The following is a 19,274-nucleotide window of genomic DNA, read 5'->3' on the forward strand; positions in this document are numbered from 1 at the left end:
AGAAAAGCTCTCCACTAATCTAATTAAATGAATCTTTTTAAACTTCAAATATATTTTGTTAAAGTATTTTGATGCTACTTTTCATTTTAGCAATTACTAGTTATTTTATTTAAAAAATTAAGTGACAGACAGAATCTTCCAAAGAAGTTCGGGAAGCTCAAGAAACTCATACCTTAAAAAATGAATTTTAAACTTAATTATAATAAGAAAAATACAAATTCAAACTAAAATTAAGGATAAAGAAGAAAATAGCATTCTATTATAAAATATTGTAGCATATTACAATGTCTTCTCCAAAAAATTCATTAATCAAATTAATTGTAGGAGCTGGTAAAGCCGCCCCAACTCCACCAGTAGGTCCAGCATTAGGTTCCAAAGGTGTTAAAGCAATTGATTTCTGCAAACAATTCAACGCAAAAACTGAGGCCTATCTTCCAGATACACCGATCCCAGTACTGATTACAGTAAGACCTGATAGATCTTTTAAATTTGAATTGAAATCTCCTCCAACAGGGTTTTTATTATTAAAGGCACTTGGCAAAGAAAAGGGACATGGGAAAACAAATATTTTAAATAATGAAGGAACTTTGGGAGAATTATCATTAAAACACGTTTATGAAATTGCTAAGATAAAAAAAACTGATACAAGACATAGCACACTACCATTAGAAGGTATTAGCAAATCGGTAGTAGGTGTGGCAAGAAGTATGGGCATTAAAATAGTACCTTAGTTTTTAATATACTCCTTTCTTCATCTACGGGTCTATAAAAGTAACTCCCTACGAGACCTTTCTTCTGTACATTAATTGAAAATCCTCATCATTTACATTCCATAAACCACTTGTAGATATTATATATATTTATTTATGTAATAAGTAAAAAAAACATTTCAAAATTTAGCTTTGAATTTTAAGCTCCGAATATATTTTAAACAAACCTATATATATATATATATATATGAATACCCCTATATATAATATTAAACATTAATAAAAGACCCAGGTAAATAAATGATGATTAAGTTATTATTTCTAATTTACAGTAAACTTCTATATATGAGGCTATAATGATTTTTATGCGTATGCTAATGATTAAAGAAAATAGACAATAATATAGAGATATGTCTATGTACCATGCTTTTTTTAGATATATTTTTAAGATTTCTTAAATACAATTTAAATTATTTTATTTTTTCAATTTTCTTCTCTTATTTTGTTTCCATTTCTTTTTATTTTTATTATTATTATTATTATTATTATTATTATTATTATTATTATTATTATTATTATTATTATTAGAAACTTGTGATCTCTGTGAAATAGTTTTTTTATTCACTACAGGAGATGATGTTACGCTGCTAGTATTGTTAGTATTTGACATTGGAATTGCTAACTGTTTAGCAGTAACATGATTTGAAGACAGAGAGACTTCATGTGGAGTTAAGCGAGTGTATAGCAGATAGTAAGCGTTTGGTTCCTTCAGCATCTCTCTTTCTGAGATCTTATTGATGTATTCGTCATCATATGTAGCCCAAGAGCCATCGGGCTGCTTGCAATGAGCAATATAATGACCTGAAGATAAGGAGCGACCTTCATGAACAACAACACTTAATAACTGATATTTGACGGGTAATATAGAGTCTTTACCGGCTTCACAAAATTCAGTTAAATCTAAAAACATCGGATAGGAGACAGCTTGCTTCATTTTAGATGATGAAGTACCATTAAATCTAAATTTCTTTAAATGGATTAATAATGTTTCTGGAGCTCTTAAGATCGTACTACGTTTTGTTGCATTCGTAGTTTTATTACATTTTTCACAAACGTAACCTTTCTTTTCCTTATCCACTTTAATCAATTCGGGATTAAAGAAATCTCTTATAGACTTTTCAATAGAGAATCTGCGAGTAAGACCTTCTTGAGAAGCGAATGATGTGTTGGTATCACTAGTAGTTTTTGAAGATATTGAGTTTGCGACTAAATTATCTTGAGTTTGTTTAGCATTAGATGAATCAGTATCAGCTAAAGCGTTAGTAGTGGTACCAACATTTTCTTCAGATGAATGAAGTTTACGTTTACCTTTCAAATGTAATGAAAGATCGTAAAATGGTTGTTCTGTTTTAGACACTTCACCACAGGATTTACAAGTGACCAATTGCTTTAATAGTCCTCCAAAAATATCATAAATGATGGATTCTGTCAGCTTATGACCTCTTGGAACTGAATCTTCTTGTAACCGTGACATTAATGACATAAAGTATTCATGTGAATCTTCTTGTTGCCATTCACTCATCATACAGTTAATATCATCTAATCTCGATATTAATCTTTTTGGATCAAAATAAGAGCTACTGGAAGATTTGCCATTTTTTTTATTCTTTAAAGGTAAATTCCACATTTTTCTACTAGTCTCAGCCAAAGTATAAGATACAGAATTTGGCTTAATAGTTGAGCTATAGTTACCGCGTAATATATCGAACAAATAATGCTGAACAGCAGGTATATGAAGCATAGCTTGGACTGCAGCATTTGTATAGCAAGTCACCCCATGATTCAGTAATCCTTTTAATTTCAGGCTAGATAATTGTGGACCCCAATTTTTAATTATTTTAGAATCTTTATTACAACCTCTATCATTAATATTTTTATTAAATTCATAAAAAGCTGAAGTATTTTCAGTATTAGATTTTGGTAATTTATGCTTCAATTCTTCACCTTCTTCTTCATTTTTAGAGTATTTCTTGTCTTCTTCTTCTGGAGTGTCTTTTGAAGATTCGCTGCTATTATTGGTACTCTCTTCTGAGTTTTCTTTTAGAAGGGATTCTTGATAATCTTTTGCCTCCAGTTGTAATTGTAATTTTTCAGAGTCTGAAATAGGTTCTAACTCATCATCAATATCCATGTCATCTTCGGTTTTAGTAGATATCTTTATACTGTCTTCTTGAGACTGTTCGGATACTGTAGAGGAAAGGTTGTTAACATCTTCATTAAAATCTTCATCATCATCTTCGGCTTCATCTTCAATATCATCTGTGGCTTCCTCACCCTCCTTGTCTTCATTACTACTAGTCTCAGCATTACCTTCTGTATTAGTTTCTATAGTAGAGTTCATTACCCTCAGTTGTTGAGCTGATTGAGTACCAGTACTTAGACCTAAGTCTTCACTTATGTTTTCATTATCGTCTTCATGGCTAGCTTTATCAATATCCTCACCAAGATCTTCACCGATATCCTCTCCCAGATCTTCCCCCAAATCTTCAGTAAAATCTGTGGAAAGCTCTTGATTATTAGAAGTTTTTTGAATATGGTGGGTGTTCAAAATTTTGTTAACATTAACATTAACATTATTTAAATTACCTGTCTCAGAAGAGTCCGTAGCCGGGCTAGTAGCGTATTCTCTAGCCTCGTGAAATATTTCTTCATCTTCAGAGGAAGAAGAAGACACAGTAGCATTAATAGCGCCATTGACACTAGCATTGTTTTGAGTCTCGTTGACATCAGTGTCACTTAACAAAATATCATCGTTAGTATCATTCTTATTCTTAGCAGCCTTCTTACTAGAATATACAGCCTTTTTTGTAATCGGTGTTTGAGAATACATCGCTAATGCCTCTGCCATTGATTTGGGTAAATTTTTCTTGTGATATTTATTTTTCATAGACTCATTAGCACCAGTATCAATATCCTCTAATGTATCACTCAGATCTGCATGACTAACCTTAGCGTCGTTAGATCTATCCTCATTCTTGGATTTAGCGCCGATGATTATATAATTGCTATTCACTTCACTAGAAGTTCCAGCTGTATTTTTAGCAGTCATGAATGCCAGAGGATTGGCCAAGATTCTGTCCACTAGGGGTTTGATGGTATCCTGGGCAGCCATATTTCTCTCGTGAGCTGTTGCGCAGTTGATATTTATTTTCTTGCCTGGGTTACAAACCGTCTTTAGTGATCCAGTTCTTCGAACAAAAATTGTTCTACTACTTGAAACAGGTAATGACTCTTAATGATCAGCCTTCTTTAAAGCTTCCATATAGACTCTTGCTCCACATTAGGGTTTGAACAGCCTAATCAGATCTTAGAACAATTTCCAGAAAGCATATACTTTCTGGATTGTTTCTCAGGTCCAATGTATTAGTGGTTTTTGCTCATCGCTTTGTGAAAAATTTCAAAACCAATGAAGTGCGGGTAACCTGGATAAAATTGATGTTTGAATAGTTTTGACAATCAACACTAAGGTGAAGAAGTAAGTATTAATAATTTAATATGAATTTTACTTCAAGGTGTCATTATAATATCAGTTACTTGTAGGTATTTGTATATAAAGAAGAAAATAGGTTTAAATTAATACCCAATTATATATATCAAGGTAATATCAGGATGGGATATAGAGGGTTTGGCTTAGAGCAATTATCTCCACCGTCTAATAGGCCGTTTAACCAACTAACACAAGATGAACAGGCAGAAAAGGGTGCTCAAATGATGTTAAATTTCATGTCATCATGCCCTGGGAAATTTGCAGTGTCTGGTGTTACTGGGTTTGCACTTGGTGGGGTATTTGGGCTATTCATGGCATCCATGCAATATGATACACCGCTTCATACGTCTTTACCAGGAGTTCCAAATGCTGTTAAAAATATATCTGACTTACCATTCAAACAGCAAGTTAAGTTACAATTCGCTGATATGGGAAAACGGTCGTGGTCCAGTGCCAAGAATTTTGGGTACATGGGTATGATTTATTCCGGAGCTGAGTGTGTAATTGAATCCATTAGAGCTAAGAACGATATTTATAACGGGGTTTGGGCAGGCTGTGTGACAGGCGGAGGACTGGCATACAAATCTGGTCCCCAAGCTGCTGCATTGGGTTGTGCAGGGTTTGCTGCGTTCTCAACTGCTATAGAACTTTATATGAGAAGTGAAGATGGCGCCCCACCAAAGAACGATTTTGATGCATGAATATTTATTTATATATTGTCTATTATAAATGAATATTCCAACAACACCTTGTACATATCCGAATACATTTTTCTATTAGCCTTCTTAATGTCATGTAATATATTTTCATAATTACCACTTCTTTAAATATAACAAAAATTGCATTCTATAATACTAGTCCTAAATATTACATATAAAAAAAACAATGATATTAGATATAATTAAAATTATTATTAAAACTGTCCAATAAATACATCGTACCCGCGTTTGAGATACATTATTAATATTACACGTGCTACAAGCACTTGAATCCTCCCCCACCTGCTGTTGTTTTGATGGTATAGTTGTGTCACCATGAAGCTGCAGAGTTTCATAAAGAATATCTATCTTTCTTTTATTAATTTGCATTTCATTTTGAAGTCGTCGTATTACTGGGGTATCTTCTAAACCGGAAATTTGAATAATGCTTTGTCTTTTTTCTCTTCGACTCGAGATATTTGATAATTGATCATCATTATGACCATCATATTTATAGAGATTGTTGGTTGACCTTATTCTCCTTCTGCTTCCATTTACCAAGTTCACATAACTGTTAGAATCATTCTCTGATAAAGAATTATCAGCTTTTATTAATCCATCTTTTTCTTTGTTATTCCCAAACGGAAGATTTTCAATATCGTTTAATGTATGTATTTCTATACCTTTGTTTTTGCCCCAGATATCTTGATTTTGCTCGTTTTGTCTCTGTCGCTTCAAGATATTTTCCCATTTAGTTTGGATAGGCTTTTGAAATGACGTTAATTTTCTCTTGTTATCTCTTAGAAACGATTCTTGATGTGAGATATCTTCGTCCTTATGAAATGACATACTTTGATATGTCATTGAATTTGGCTTGGGATAATTTAGTGGCACAGGATTGCCTAAAACTTTTTTTATTTGGGAAATCTTGCTATTACTTAACTGACTCATAGAAACTCTGGGGTCTTTTGTATTAACATTATTATTAATACCGCCAAGATGCGTCCTTTTTTGGTTAATTCCTGATAATGGAGTTAAACTTCTAATCAAACGAGGCGTCAATTCAATATTATCTACGTTAGACAAAAATTTACGATTTGTATTATGGGTTTCACTCATAAGCTCTATTTCAGTGTTTTGGTTCTTTTCCAACTTGGGAATATCATTTTTGCCCGGGATAGGTGTCGATAATATTGTGTCATTCTTAAGCACATCTTCTAAATTAGAGTTAGTGTTGCTATCTCTACTATATCTAAAGGATGGCGAATTTTTGATTTCGTTCTCATCTATATCGGTAGATGTCTGATTCAAGGGATATCTCTTTTCAAGTTCTCTTGGCTCTCGTATGAATGACTTTGAATCTATAGAATTATCGGAATCACTATGTGTTCTATAATGTAGTTTTGTTTTGAAAATTCCATTGTTTTTATCTGCAATCAATTCTTTATTTTTCTCCACAGCATGGCCAAGTCGCTCTCTCAAATAAGATATTCGTTTATCACTTTCTTTTTTTATATTATCAGACATTGCCGTATCATCTGGGATTAGGATATTATTAATAAATGATACCTTTGGAAGATTATTCTCTATATGATGTTTCCAATGATTGTTAGATATATTCGTATGCTAAAATCACTTTACTGTTTATTCATGGATTGTTCTTCGAAGGATTACTATTCCTCCTAAAATTTACTCAAAACAGAAAAATGAAAGGTTGATCTGTTTTATCAATAGTATTAAAATTGGTTATTTAAACCATTCAGAATAGTTTATAATTTCTTCTTTTATTCTATAACGCTTTATTAGTTTTAAACGCCAATTAAAATTCTTGATTTGTTGTTTATTTTGTCACCGGTGTCACTAAATAAAACAAGTCACGTGAACTTTCTCGACACAATTTCTAGAAGATTGTAATTAAATATTTCTTATTATGTTACATAGGGATAAACTTTTAGTAACTTCAAATTATTTATTATAGATTTATCTAAGGTTACTAAATTTCATATAAAGTTCATATTAGTCTACATATTTCAACTCTGATGTTTGAGGATAACAACGTTGCATTTCACAGTTACCTTCTTGTGATAATCTTATGAATGTCTTTGATAGATTCGAGATTGCCTTATTTTTATGTAATGCTAGTTCAATAATCTTTTCAAATATGAAAGAAGTTTCGAAATTTTTTGAAAATATTTTCTTATTCACAATTTTATCTTTAATAAACTCAAAATTCAGTATTTTAGCAAAAATCTCTAAAACAAGAATTACTATTGTATTATCGCTAATTTCAAGACAGTCTGATAATGGCCTAATAAAATCTTGATCAAGTAAGTAATCTATTATTTCATACTCAGTTTCAACCACAGTAACACAATTATAAATCACCCAACATACTTCTATTTTCCTGTCTACAACGTCATACTTTAATATATCTATTAATAAAGGTATAATTCCTATATTAATAACTTCTTTTATATTTTCTATCTTCCCACAACAAATATTAGAAATAATCCAAATTGTATTCTTTTTCCCCACATATCCTTTATTATCCAAACTGCTTTTAATAAGAGGAAGAAGTCCGAAATCAATAATATTTCTCACTTGATCGTCACTTCCCATGCTAATTTTCACTAAAGTTTGAAGAATTAGCTTTCTAATTTTTACCATATCGGTATTTAATATATTGATTAATACCTCTACAACCCTATTATCTAAAAAATATTGAATTGTAGATTCTTCTTCATCTATTAAATAGGAAGCAACACGAGCTGCATTTAAAACAATTCTAAAATCAGGTGATAATAATAATGAAGAAAGAAACGGTACTATTCTTAATAATTCTTCTTTATCTTCATAATATGTCTCCTTTGAACTAATATCTTTGCATAAATTTGCCAGAGTCCAAGAGATTATCCGTACCATTGAAGTTTGATAGCTATTTCTATTATTAAGTAATCCCACTAGGATCCTAACACTTTTATTGTATATTACCAAATGCCTATTGTATACAGAATTAGAAGCAATATTTCCTAGAATCCAAACAGACTGCTCTTTAATTTCATCTGATGTAGAATATAATAGGCTAATTAATCTGAGAATAATATTCAAATCCACCATGAGAGATATACTGTCATTTGAGAAAGAACTGATGATTCTCAAACAGCAAATTGAGTTACACTGAATTTGCTGAGGAGCACCAGGGTCTACACAATGAACTAATTTAGGAATTATTCCGGATCGAATGATAGATGTTGAATTGATTGCGGTCTGCAGATGTAACAATTGCCTTAGTTTTACCAAGATTGAACAAATGCTATCTGATCCTGAATGACTTAATTTGGAAGCAATTCTGGGTAATTCAGTTTCGAAGTCATTAGAAGCAATATCAACGTAATAGTTAAGATTGAAATCATATGTTGTATCAGTGATGTTTGTGTTGAAATAGCCAATTAAGCCATCCATGTTATAATTTGACCTTAAAAAAATTGAATTTATTCTACTGCAAGGATATTTTTCAGCCATTGCTGCGTCAATAACATTTCGCTTTGAAAGATATTCATCTCTAAATGCCTTTCTTGTTTCAATATGTTTTTGATGATTTCTTCTTTTCAATTCATTGTGATTAAATCTCTTTTTATTCTTATATTTTTTAATTCTATAAGCATTAGTTTTATTATTATTATTATTATTATTGTTGCTTTCCGAGGTCATCTAACTTATATCTCAAAAAGCAAAGAAAATTATAAATGTATAGACTTAGTGAACCAACCAATTATTAGCAAAAATTAGATGTTAATATTATTAGCCAGCTCATAAAACAATGAAAATAAATACTAATTAAATTACTCTTGATAGTATCTTTTAACTATCATAATATTATTTACGAAGATTCTTTTGTGGCGCATAAAAAGCAGCTAAACCGATAGATATCATTACTCAATGAAAATAATTAATTATTTAAATATTTGATGATTCAAAAAGAATTAAGTATTAGGCATTACACACAAAAGAATTATTAGGCATAAGGATACAATTGTACTTTAAGTTAGTTTATAAAGGCATAAAAAAATAAAAAAATAATCCAAATTAAACCTGCAACAGAAAAGACGCCTGCTTATTTAGCGTTCCCTTTTATCGTTTAAAAATAAATATATTAACAGAAGCCATTCAGAGCGCTAGTTTGATTCCAAGGATCTTCCATTTTTCATTAACTCATAAACTAATTTAAAATAAATTCATACCCCCATACTTAATAATTTGATTAAGTACCATCATTGTCTCTAATAATGGAATAGAAAAAAGATAGATAGGAATATCAATTGTCAATTAATTAAACTATAATAATAATAAAGCACCGGCAACAAGAGCAGGACCAGCAGCCATACCAAATATATTCATAGAGTTCATACCAGCCACATTTTCGATATCTCTTTCAACAATTCTGGCACGGGTTTCAATATCTTCAGTTTCAAATTCAACTTCAACTGGTTCTGTTTCTTGTGGTCTTTCTGGGGCTTCGGTGATGATATCTCTCTTGAAATGGGTTTTGTGAGATTTCTTGGTTTTGTTGAATTTACCATATTTGTGAGTACCAGAAATAGTTGGTTTGTGAGATTTCTTGGTTTTGTTGAATTTACCATATTTATGAGTACCAGAAATAGTTGGTTTGTGAGATTTCTTGGTTTTGTTGAATTTACCATATTTGTGAGTACCAGAAATAGTTGGTTTGTGAGATTTCTTAGTCTTGTTGAATTTACCGTATTTCTTAGTACCTGATATAGTTGGCTTATGAGATTTCTTGGTTTTATTGAATTTACCGTATTTCTTAGTACCAGAGATAGTTGGCTTGTGAGATTTCTTAGTCTTGTTGAATTTACCGTACTTCTTGGTGTTGTGAGTGGTATCAGTGAATGGTAAACGAGAAGTCAAGGTAGTGACCTCTTTGTTTTCTTCAGTAGTATCTTTATCTTTAGCTACAGCAAAAGAGGCCAAAGTAGCCAATAAAGTCAAGGAAACTGCTGAATATCTCATCTTGTTCTATTTAACAATTAATTCTATGGTAAAAATAAATCAAATTCTTGAAAAGTGGCAAAGTTCAGTTATAAATATTTTTATATTAAACCTTATTTTAGTTCTTTTATATTTTTAAAAATGAAGACAAATACAAAATCAATTGGATGGTTCTATTTGGATTAATAATAAGATGGTATCTTAAATTATGGTAGTTAGGATCGCTATTGATAAATTTTCAAATTTTTCCGACTTTTATTTTGTTGAGTGTGAGGATAAATATGCAAAACAAAAAGGGTTTTGAAAAGAATCGAAAGGGCGAAAGTAGTTTAAAACAATTGGAATGAAAAAAAAGTTGGTTTCAAGTCGAAGTCGAAAGTAATATCAAATAAAAATTTAGAAAGCGAACGCACAGGTTGATGAGTTGGTTATATATAACGTACAACAGTATTTGAATACAATAGTTATCTCTCAAAGAGGGAATTGAAGGAGTTCTGAATAAAGTCCACGAGGACTTCAAATTTCTTTTTCAATTGGCTTCAAGGAGATGCCGAGTAGTTTTTTCATAGCTCCCTTTTGAAAACACAAACAAATACAAATATGGCCCAGTTAAGAACACAGATAAACACACGATTATGCAATCTAGAACCTTTATTCCGTACAGTGTCCATAAGCTTAATGATGCTATCGTTGAACCAGACATGGCCACAGGGGCATCCGCTACTTTCTCAGACACTGAATTACCGGTTTGCTTCCCTAAACAAACACCGGGCAACGGATAAAACCAATCGACAGAGTAGCTAATCAAAATACACTGGATTCCTCCAACCGGCTCTTGCCATCCGTACCCTAGTGCCCAATCTGCAAGGATGTTAAACACTTATGCACCTATTATTATTTCATTATTTTTTTCACTTGTCAAAATAAACAAACCATATTGGGAAACAGTCAATACCCGAAGGTTCCCCAGAAAATCCCGCAGCAAAATCTGTGTTGCAGTTGACGGAATGTCCTTTTCTGGTTAGCTCCGAGCCGAGCAGTTTACTGTGGTAATGAACAAAATAAAAAATGATGGCCAAAATGATGGTAAAGTGTGTTTATTTGTTTGTATATTGAAATAACACTGCTTACGTAGAATTTCTCGCGTTGTAACTAGTTATGGTAACGCAAGCTATAAAAGTTTCAATTTTCAACGGCGAGAGAAGTTTGAGTGAGCGGTGAACTATTGATTACTATTCTAAATCTAGTAATCCTGTAACAAAAAAACAAAGTCAAGCAAGTAGAAGACAGTGATGGCTTGATTGTCCGCTAGATCTTCCATAGATTCTTCCATTTCCATCCCACTCCCACTAGTGTTGGGAAGAAGATCGTGCATGATCTTTTGTTCCTTTTGTTCTGAGCTTGTGTTGTCTATGAACGATGCTTGGCACCTAAAATTTTCTCTTATCGATCTTTTTTTGGACAATATATCTTGAAACCCAGCTACAAAAGTTACAAGCAAATGTGTAAAGTACTAATGATTCAAAAGGTCCCATCCAGAGTAATTAATGAAAGAAGCTCTCTACATGATGATACCTCTTTGGTGTTATGGAATGGCAAATATCCATGGCCAACAAATTTCTTGCAGTTTTTATTAGTATCTTGTTCCATAATGAAGTTTCTGAACCCATTGTAAATCCTAACACCGGGATAGTAATTCTGTTTTTAAGAAGATCTGCGCCTCATAAACAATGCACATTAATTTGGCTCGGCTAATTCATGAATTCAATATAACTATCAACTATTGGTCATCGGTACTAGATGAGAGTACTTGGATAATATATGTTAAGCGATATGTGCCTGCTGACGATTGAAAGATAATTACATGTCTTGAGCTTCTAGCAATATTGTGTAATTTCATGAGTTGTCAATAAATAGATAAATTTCCGTGACTATAAATATGCCTAATATGATAGAGGTATGTTAACTAGGAACAATTCTTAAACGCTTAAGCAAATTATAAACCTTTCTAAAATTGCTTGGATCTTATGGCATTCCTCTTGAACAAATAAGTACAATAATACAACCTCAATAACTCATGCATTTTTCTATCAATGAAAAAAAAACTATCAAGGTAAAAGCTATGTTGTATTGAATTTATATATCTTTTTATAATTTAATAGGATTTGCCACCTTATACATTTCCTTTCTTACTTTTTTTTTACCTTCCCACCCGAACTTTCTGTCAAGCTAAAATTCTTAGCCGCCGAAGTTCAAAAAAGAAAGTGAAAATGATTTACATTTGTAAAAGGATGTCATAAATTATCAAAAACAAACTTCAAAAACAATACTATTATTGGCTTTAAAATAGGAGTAGAGAAATTACATTTTTTTAACAATTACAAAATTAGGTTTCATTATCAGAAAATAAACCATATTTTTCTTTTTTATTTTATTTTATTTTATTTTGTCCACTTGATATTGAAGCACACTTTTACAATTGTGTTCTAGTTGTATTTACTTTCATTTTTTTAAGCTATATTCAAACTTATAATTCAATAATTCATTTAAATTTTTATAGTGAGATGATACATAAGAAAGCCTCTCCTATTTAGGCTATTACCAAATCAGGTAATAATAATATTTTTATTTTTAAAAAAGATATACGCAAAATACCGAAAGCTAAAAATAAAATAAGAATAATAAACAGATTCGATGAGGACAGGAAAAAAAGCTTACTAAGGATATAACATTCAAAAGTAATTCCTTTAACTGCTGTTGAGAAGAGTATGCTTTCCTGAGATCTGTTTTTTTCTTGTTTTTGCAAATATCTCATGAAATACGACTACCAACTGGCAATATCCTCCGGTATCATTCATGATAGAATTGCCGAACATTATAATAACAATAGACATAGGCATAATCAAGGGAGAAAACTGTCTTTAAATTTTGAAATAATTGGTGTTTTATTAGATATCATTAAAAATGCTACTGATAATTCTACATACTTAAAATTGACAGATTTCCAAAACAATGATTACATATATTTGGTTAAATTGAACGATGAAACAGTTGATCAAGATTTAAGTTTAATCTATGACACTTTTGATTTAGATCATTCAATATCAACTTTAAATGATATTTATTTAAATTATATATGCTTTATTCGTTGCAAAGTGGAACATAACTTTTCAATGCAAAATAAAAATGACAATTTTATTAGAATGAATGCCAATGAAATAATACCAATGGAAATAACTGAAATTGTAAATACTGTCTCCTCCACAGATGCTACTATATATTCCAAGATACTGATGACGATACTGAAACAGTTAATAACAAAAGATTCAGATCCAACTAGTCCCTTCAAGTTTATTAAATTGGTCAATTATAATTATGAATTTATTAATTTTATAAAGAATTTAGATTTAATGTTGAAACACAAGAATAAATTACCTCAAAAGACTGAGACTAATCCATTGTTTATTGTTGATGAAAATAATAGTTCTAACTCATCAAATCAATCAAATTCTTTGGGTGAATTTGATTCACAAGCTATATCTCAAGTTTCACAATTGAAGAAAAAATATTTGAATAATGGGACGCAGTCTGACCTCCTAGAGGGAAATAAAACACAAAAATTTGAACATGCATTAAAATCTTTACCAATTTTTACAAACTCATCTTCGATAAATTCCTCTGCCTATAATTCAAAAGTAAACTCTAATAACAGGACCAAAGAAAGTCCTAACGTTGATGATATGCATATATCTTTTACTCCAGATGTTACAGATAATGATGATATATCAAGCATAGGATCAAAGCGAAGGAAAACAGAATCAAATAATATAACAATAACTGCATATACAAGACCACTTTCAACTTTCATACAATCTAGGGAGAGAGCCATTTCTAATTCTCTAGTTATGCCAGTTGAAGAAAATATAGAGGCCAGGAATACATCCTTCAAAACAAATAAACTATTTCATACAAATTTGTCTGAAAAAAATATAAAAATACAAATATTATCACAAGATCTTGGTAGCTCTAGTCAAGAAGGTAAAAATATCTCTAAAATTACATCAATCGAACCTACTCAACGAATGAAGGAATTTGTAACAAGTTCTCAAAGTTCTCGAATTTGGACTCAAACGTCACAAAATAGACCACTTTCCAAAATTGATCATCATTTGGTAAAGGATAAACTTCCAATAAAAGAAGAACAAGATGTCCATACTAGTTCAACTTTTCAACTCCCAGTTGTTAATTTATCTCCAGAACTCAATGAAAATACAGATTTTGAAAGTAACGTACAAAATACTAAAAGCTTGGTACGATTAACGAATGAAGAAAACTCAAAAATTAATAAAGATCAAGTCATTCACAAAAAATTGAATTCTAAAGACAATTCAAATATTAGCGATTTCATGAGTTTGAATTCTCCTTCGCTATCGTCACTCATTTATTCATACCCAACTGAATCACAAATCAATAATGCAAATGAGAATACCACATTGTTTAACGGAATTTTAAATAAGACAAAGGATAATCAGTCATCTCTAAGTGATATATCTACCCAAGATATTGAATCACAACTTCGGTATGACACAAATATTAGCAAATCTGATTTAAGTACAGAACTTAGAAAATCGTCCAAGGTCACTGATCAAAATAGTAGCGATACACTTGAAAAAATGACACAAATATATTCTTTATCCAAATATGTACCTAAAAATTCATCTGATATCAAGCAATTATTAACGAGTAATTTTAAAACGTCCTTAACTTTCACAGGCCAATTTGTCGGATTATACCCTAAAGTTAGAGAATCGTTTAAAGAGTTGAATAAGAGTATGTTACGATTATATTTTGTAAAGGAAGAAACTATTGAAGATATACAATATCGTCATTCAAAATATGTTGGAAATAATACCCAGACATCTGAACTCAACATTGAATTAATTCCATTGATTAATTGTATTGAAATTATATTACCCAGTATTAATCATATTGAACAAGTTTTTGGTAGTTTTATTGAAAACACAGACGATTTACAAAATAGTTTATTTAATAAAAAAATATCTGTCAAACTTGAATATTCCCAATGGAAATCAAATTCGAAATTTAATCAAATATTTAAATACTGGTCATTTAAATATATGAAAATTTTAAAAGAAAAAGCTATATCTCTTCAATCGTTACTATCATCAAGTCATAAACCTAGTCTCTTAAATAATATACCCTCTGATCAATCAATTGAAGAATTTAATAAATCTATTGAAAATAAACAAGCACATTTCAATCGTCTTCATAACATTCAGAGAAATTTAATAGTTCAAAGCTTTAAGAATGTCTTGATAAACCAAAATAAAATCCTAAATTCTGTTGAACTGGTAGGACTATTATTAAGTTTCCATCAATTAAATGAATCGTGTTATTCGATAACATTCACAGATTTTACCTCAAATTCGAATATCAAGACGTTTGTGCGGGCTAAATATTTAAAAAACGGTTTCGAGAAGATACCCTTGAGTAACGATAAAGTATGGGGTGGAATCATTTTTGATGATAAATTTAACAATTTGAATGAAATGGTTTATTCCACATACGGCAAATATTTACATGATATGGGAGAATATGAATACCTTTCCAGTGATGGAACTCGTGGCTCTAAGAATGTAAGCAATTATGGTATTATTGTCAAGCTGGTAGCAAAATTTAAGAATATTAACAACAATGGTCAAAATTGTAGTATTTCAAGATGTCAATTGATAACTAAATTAATGATGGATAATAAAAATCAACTTACAAATAGTGAGCGGAATCATTTAACAAGTTTTTACAAGAGATCAATGGAAAATATCCCCATGGAAATGCTTTTAAAATATTTTGTCAACTTTACTCATTGTTACCCAATTGAAATCGTTAAGGATCCATTAAATAATACGGAAGTCGCACGATTGTTACAAGATAGCAAACAAAAGGAATTAGAACTATTATTTGAAGATGCGGATACCACGAATGATACTATGACAAATGACACAAATACCACAAGTGCTAGTTCTTTTCAAACTGCAAGCTCGATTAATAATGATGTAGCAGATGATCTCTATACATATGATATCATCGAAAATGCGAAAATAATAGAATTACTCTTGTTGCAAAAATTTAATAGAGAAAAGAAACTTTACAAAATTGAAGCCAAGATAATTGGTATGGAATATTTTCCCAACGAATATATGGAACTTCAATTAATCGATGACTTAATCTTCCAAGAGGAGAGACAAGAACCAGGGATAACAATCAATAGAATATTACGTGTTTTTTTCGAGACTCCTGATGAAATCTTCCACTTCTTTGGGCTTGAATCCGACAATGGCCATGAATCTGAACATGCCAAACGTATTAATGAAATCATCCAAAACAAGCAAATCGATTTGAATCGTATCATGAATAAAACTGTTCAATTCACTTTACGCCCTCAAAAAATATCTCTCACCAGAAATAAAAGCAATAACAATTCTGCAGCCCTCATCGGTCTAGATCTCCTAAGACTACAAGGGTGGAAGGCAGTAGAATGTACGCTACAGGAGATTTGTTACGAGGTAGACCGTCGAGCACGTCTATCCATCAAACAAGAGGTCGAGAACACTTGATTAACCTATTTAGAACAATGATAATTACATTTAGAGAAAAAAAAACGGATGAACAAATGTATGTTTTAAACAAAATGCATCAAGACGTATCTTCAATGCGGTTCAGCCTTAGTAACATATCTCAGTCCTGCCATGTGCCGCATGCTCGATAGAATCTCTATACGACTTCCATGACTTAGCCACTTCCATATGCCGTTTACAAGAGATATCCTAAACCATCGGCTGCTATTTATTTTTTTTCATTTGAATCATTTATTATTAGATTTTTAACCTTTTGACTAACAAAATGACTATCGTCTTTTTTCCTAATACAATGGATATGGCTTGTCGTAGCCCTACATCCGTGCCCCATCAACCCTGGAAATTAGTAAAATGTGTGCTAGAAAAATCAGGGGCAGTTGTCTTCCACATAAAGTAACGCTACCGCTGTAACCCTAACCCTGGGTTGACATTTGCGTGCACCCTGTGAACTTTGTGGGGAAATCTGGTCCAGGAAATTCAAGGCAACAATGACCACAAGGAGAAAGGCTTCTAAACATAGATGATGATTAGAAAAAGGATGGAATTAGGAAAGAATCGGGATAGAGAGTTAGGTGAAATTTATTCAAGGAACAGCATAGGGTAAAAGCACTGGAGACAGTCAGTGAAACAGTCACTAGACTTTTATGGTTCCTGAAATATTGTTTGTGTAGATAGATGGTGGGGGTGGTACAATAGATTGTTTAAAAAGGTACTACTAGATGGAAATAGACTGATAATTTCGATGGAGTTCTTACAAAAATAGTCTTGGTGGTGCTATGGAGTTTGTTCATTGCAAATATGCTTTTTTGGAAATTGGGATCGTTATTGAATTAGAATTGGGTAATTTCCATCTTTCTTAAACTTTCTTTAATGCATTGTAAAAAATACAAATATTAGATTAATTTGCAAAGGAGGATGTAATATACGAACTTATTAAGGGCAACTATAAATTTACATAGAACGTTACGTGGGGTGATATGCTTGTTAAGTTAGTTTACTTTACCATTTTATGAATATTTACTAAAATTTAAATATAGTATAAGGGGTAAAAAAGCAAGGGTATATACGATTAAACAAATAAATTAGTAGCATGGAATGCTAAGGTACGTTTGGGTGTAATTTTATTTTTAGGTGTGTTGGGTGAGGTAATTATGGGTTAAACTTAGCCACTTGGATTGCAATTTTTGAAGGGGTATATAAATGATTGAGATGGGAAGTTTCGTTTTGGCTCTTGATTCACCCGCACCGTTATCTTCTTTTTAATTTTTATTGTTTCATTTAGTAATATTTCTTTGACGTTATCTTTAAATAGTTTTGACTACATTGAAGTATATTCACAAACACGAGCACATACATACGAATCTTAAATGTTTTTTGGTAATTCAGAACCTAAACCTGAGGAACTTGAAGTTGGAGCAGAGACACAAATGGAGCAACACGAGTCGGCAATGACTCATGAAGCTAAAGAGATGGTAGATGATGTGGAAACTGAAGCTAAGAGAATGACCATGATGAAAAATAAGAATGCTGGCAGGGATCAAACTTCCAAACAAAAAGGTTACTACATTCAACCACAAATGGAAGGTAAGCCAGTTTATGACGCAGAGGGTAATTTGATGGGTCAAACTATCTTTGTACCTGCAGGTGAGACAGTCTTTGTCTCTAAACAAGGCGAGTCACATATGGACAAATCCGATATGAAAGAACAGAAGTCACCCAAACAGACTTCTCAAAATTCTAAGAATAAGAATTTTGTTTATGTCCCACCCGTTGATGAACCTAAGGATAGACATAACAAACGTAGTGGTACTGTCAACTCCGAGAGTGGTATGAAAGAAGGGTATGAGATGAATATGGGTGCCAAGAGTTCTCATTCCAAATCAGGACGGAATTCAAGAAAGACCTCTACATCATCTTCAAGTGACAAATATATGAAAGGACACAATAAGATAGATCATTCTAAAGAACCTGAGGAACATATCGGGAAGAAATCCCATAAGTCAAATAAGATGGGCAGGCTATTCTTGGGCAGATCCAGTACGGTAGACTCAGATGCCATGGGGCCCAGTGAAGAGATGGAAGAAATGGATAGTCGTATGGCTAATATGAGTATGGAAGATGAATATGATGAATCAGGCGTACAAGGTTACAGTGGACCTGTGGATGCACGGGGCAAGAGATATAGTGTTACTGAGATGCCAGAAGTCTCTCGTCGTAAGAGTGCTTCATGGTATGCCGGTTCTAAAAAGAGTGGACTAGATGATGATAGGTACATTATCACTGGTAATGAGATGAGACCTTCTAGTGGCGGCCATAAGTTCAGTATAGGATCAGAAGGAGACCATATATATGCAGATGCTGTGGGTAATTACCCTAGCATGGTGGACCCTACTGTGATGACTTATGGTAACGATCCTAGGAAGAATTTCGAACCAAAACTACAACCTGACTATATAGCTGAACAAGGTTACGTTGGTACTAATATCATGGTGGACGCCAACGAGAGCCAACCAAGAAAAGGTGTTTATCAAAGAAAAGTCAGTGGATCTGCATCAGAAGCTTTCAAACCTGAAAAGAAATTATCTCTGAATAATGAGAACGATAGCCGGCTGACCAAGTTTAGAAAATCATTCATGAGACCTACCTTATAATA

General features: G+C 31.9%; 8 protein-coding genes across 8 annotated transcripts; 4 read left to right on the top strand and 4 right to left on the bottom strand.

The window, feature by feature from the left end:
• Window positions 1–284: 284 nt before the first annotated feature.
• Window positions 285–731, top strand: MRPL19 (mitochondrial 54S ribosomal protein uL11m; the record flags this gene model as incomplete). Its single annotated transcript, XM_004179262.1, has 1 exon — window positions 285–731. The coding sequence occupies one exon, from the start codon at window positions 285–287 to the stop codon at window positions 729–731; it is 447 nt and encodes a 148-aa protein (XP_004179310.1).
• A 454-nt stretch (window positions 732–1,185) lies between these two features.
• UBP10 (ubiquitin-specific protease UBP10) lies at window positions 1,186–3,882 on the bottom strand (the record flags this gene model as incomplete). Its single annotated transcript, XM_004179263.1, has 1 exon — window positions 1,186–3,882. The coding sequence occupies one exon, from the start codon at window positions 3,880–3,882 to the stop codon at window positions 1,186–1,188; it is 2,697 nt and encodes an 898-aa protein (XP_004179311.1).
• Window positions 3,883–4,379: 497 nt separating this feature from the next.
• On the top strand, window positions 4,380–4,958 carry TIM22 (translocation channel protein TIM22; the record flags this gene model as incomplete). The annotated part of the gene is made up of 1 exon (XM_004179264.1): window positions 4,380–4,958. One exon carries the CDS (start codon window positions 4,380–4,382, stop codon window positions 4,956–4,958), a length of 579 nt encoding a protein of 192 aa, XP_004179312.1.
• Window positions 4,959–5,117: 159 nt separating this feature from the next.
• KAR1 (Kar1p) lies at window positions 5,118–6,482 on the bottom strand (the record flags this gene model as incomplete). Its single annotated transcript, XM_004179265.1, has 1 exon — window positions 5,118–6,482. One exon carries the CDS (start codon window positions 6,480–6,482, stop codon window positions 5,118–5,120), a length of 1,365 nt encoding a protein of 454 aa, XP_004179313.1.
• A 489-nt stretch (window positions 6,483–6,971) lies between these two features.
• On the bottom strand, window positions 6,972–8,666 carry TBLA0B09790 (uncharacterized protein; the record flags this gene model as incomplete). The annotated part of the gene is made up of 1 exon (XM_004179266.1): window positions 6,972–8,666. The coding sequence occupies one exon, from the start codon at window positions 8,664–8,666 to the stop codon at window positions 6,972–6,974; it is 1,695 nt and encodes a 564-aa protein (XP_004179314.1).
• Window positions 8,667–9,290: 624 nt separating this feature from the next.
• TBLA0B09800 (uncharacterized protein) lies at window positions 9,291–9,986 on the bottom strand (the record flags this gene model as incomplete). Its single annotated transcript, XM_004179267.1, has 1 exon — window positions 9,291–9,986. One exon carries the CDS (start codon window positions 9,984–9,986, stop codon window positions 9,291–9,293), a length of 696 nt encoding a protein of 231 aa, XP_004179315.1.
• A 2,792-nt stretch (window positions 9,987–12,778) lies between these two features.
• Window positions 12,779–16,600, top strand: TBLA0B09810 (telomere-binding protein CDC13; the record flags this gene model as incomplete). Its single annotated transcript, XM_004179268.1, has 1 exon — window positions 12,779–16,600. The coding sequence occupies one exon, from the start codon at window positions 12,779–12,781 to the stop codon at window positions 16,598–16,600; it is 3,822 nt and encodes a 1,273-aa protein (XP_004179316.1).
• Window positions 16,601–17,988: 1,388 nt separating this feature from the next.
• Window positions 17,989–19,272, top strand: TBLA0B09813 (uncharacterized protein; the record flags this gene model as incomplete). Its single annotated transcript, XM_004179269.1, has 1 exon — window positions 17,989–19,272. One exon carries the CDS (start codon window positions 17,989–17,991, stop codon window positions 19,270–19,272), a length of 1,284 nt encoding a protein of 427 aa, XP_004179317.1.
• Between the last annotated feature and the right edge of the window lie 2 nt (window positions 19,273–19,274).

Source organism: Henningerozyma blattae, chromosome 2 (genome assembly GCF_000315915.1).
Source record: "Henningerozyma blattae CBS 6284 chromosome 2, complete genome".
NCBI classification, from domain to species: Eukaryota; Fungi; Ascomycota; class Saccharomycetes; order Saccharomycetales; family Saccharomycetaceae; genus Henningerozyma; species Henningerozyma blattae.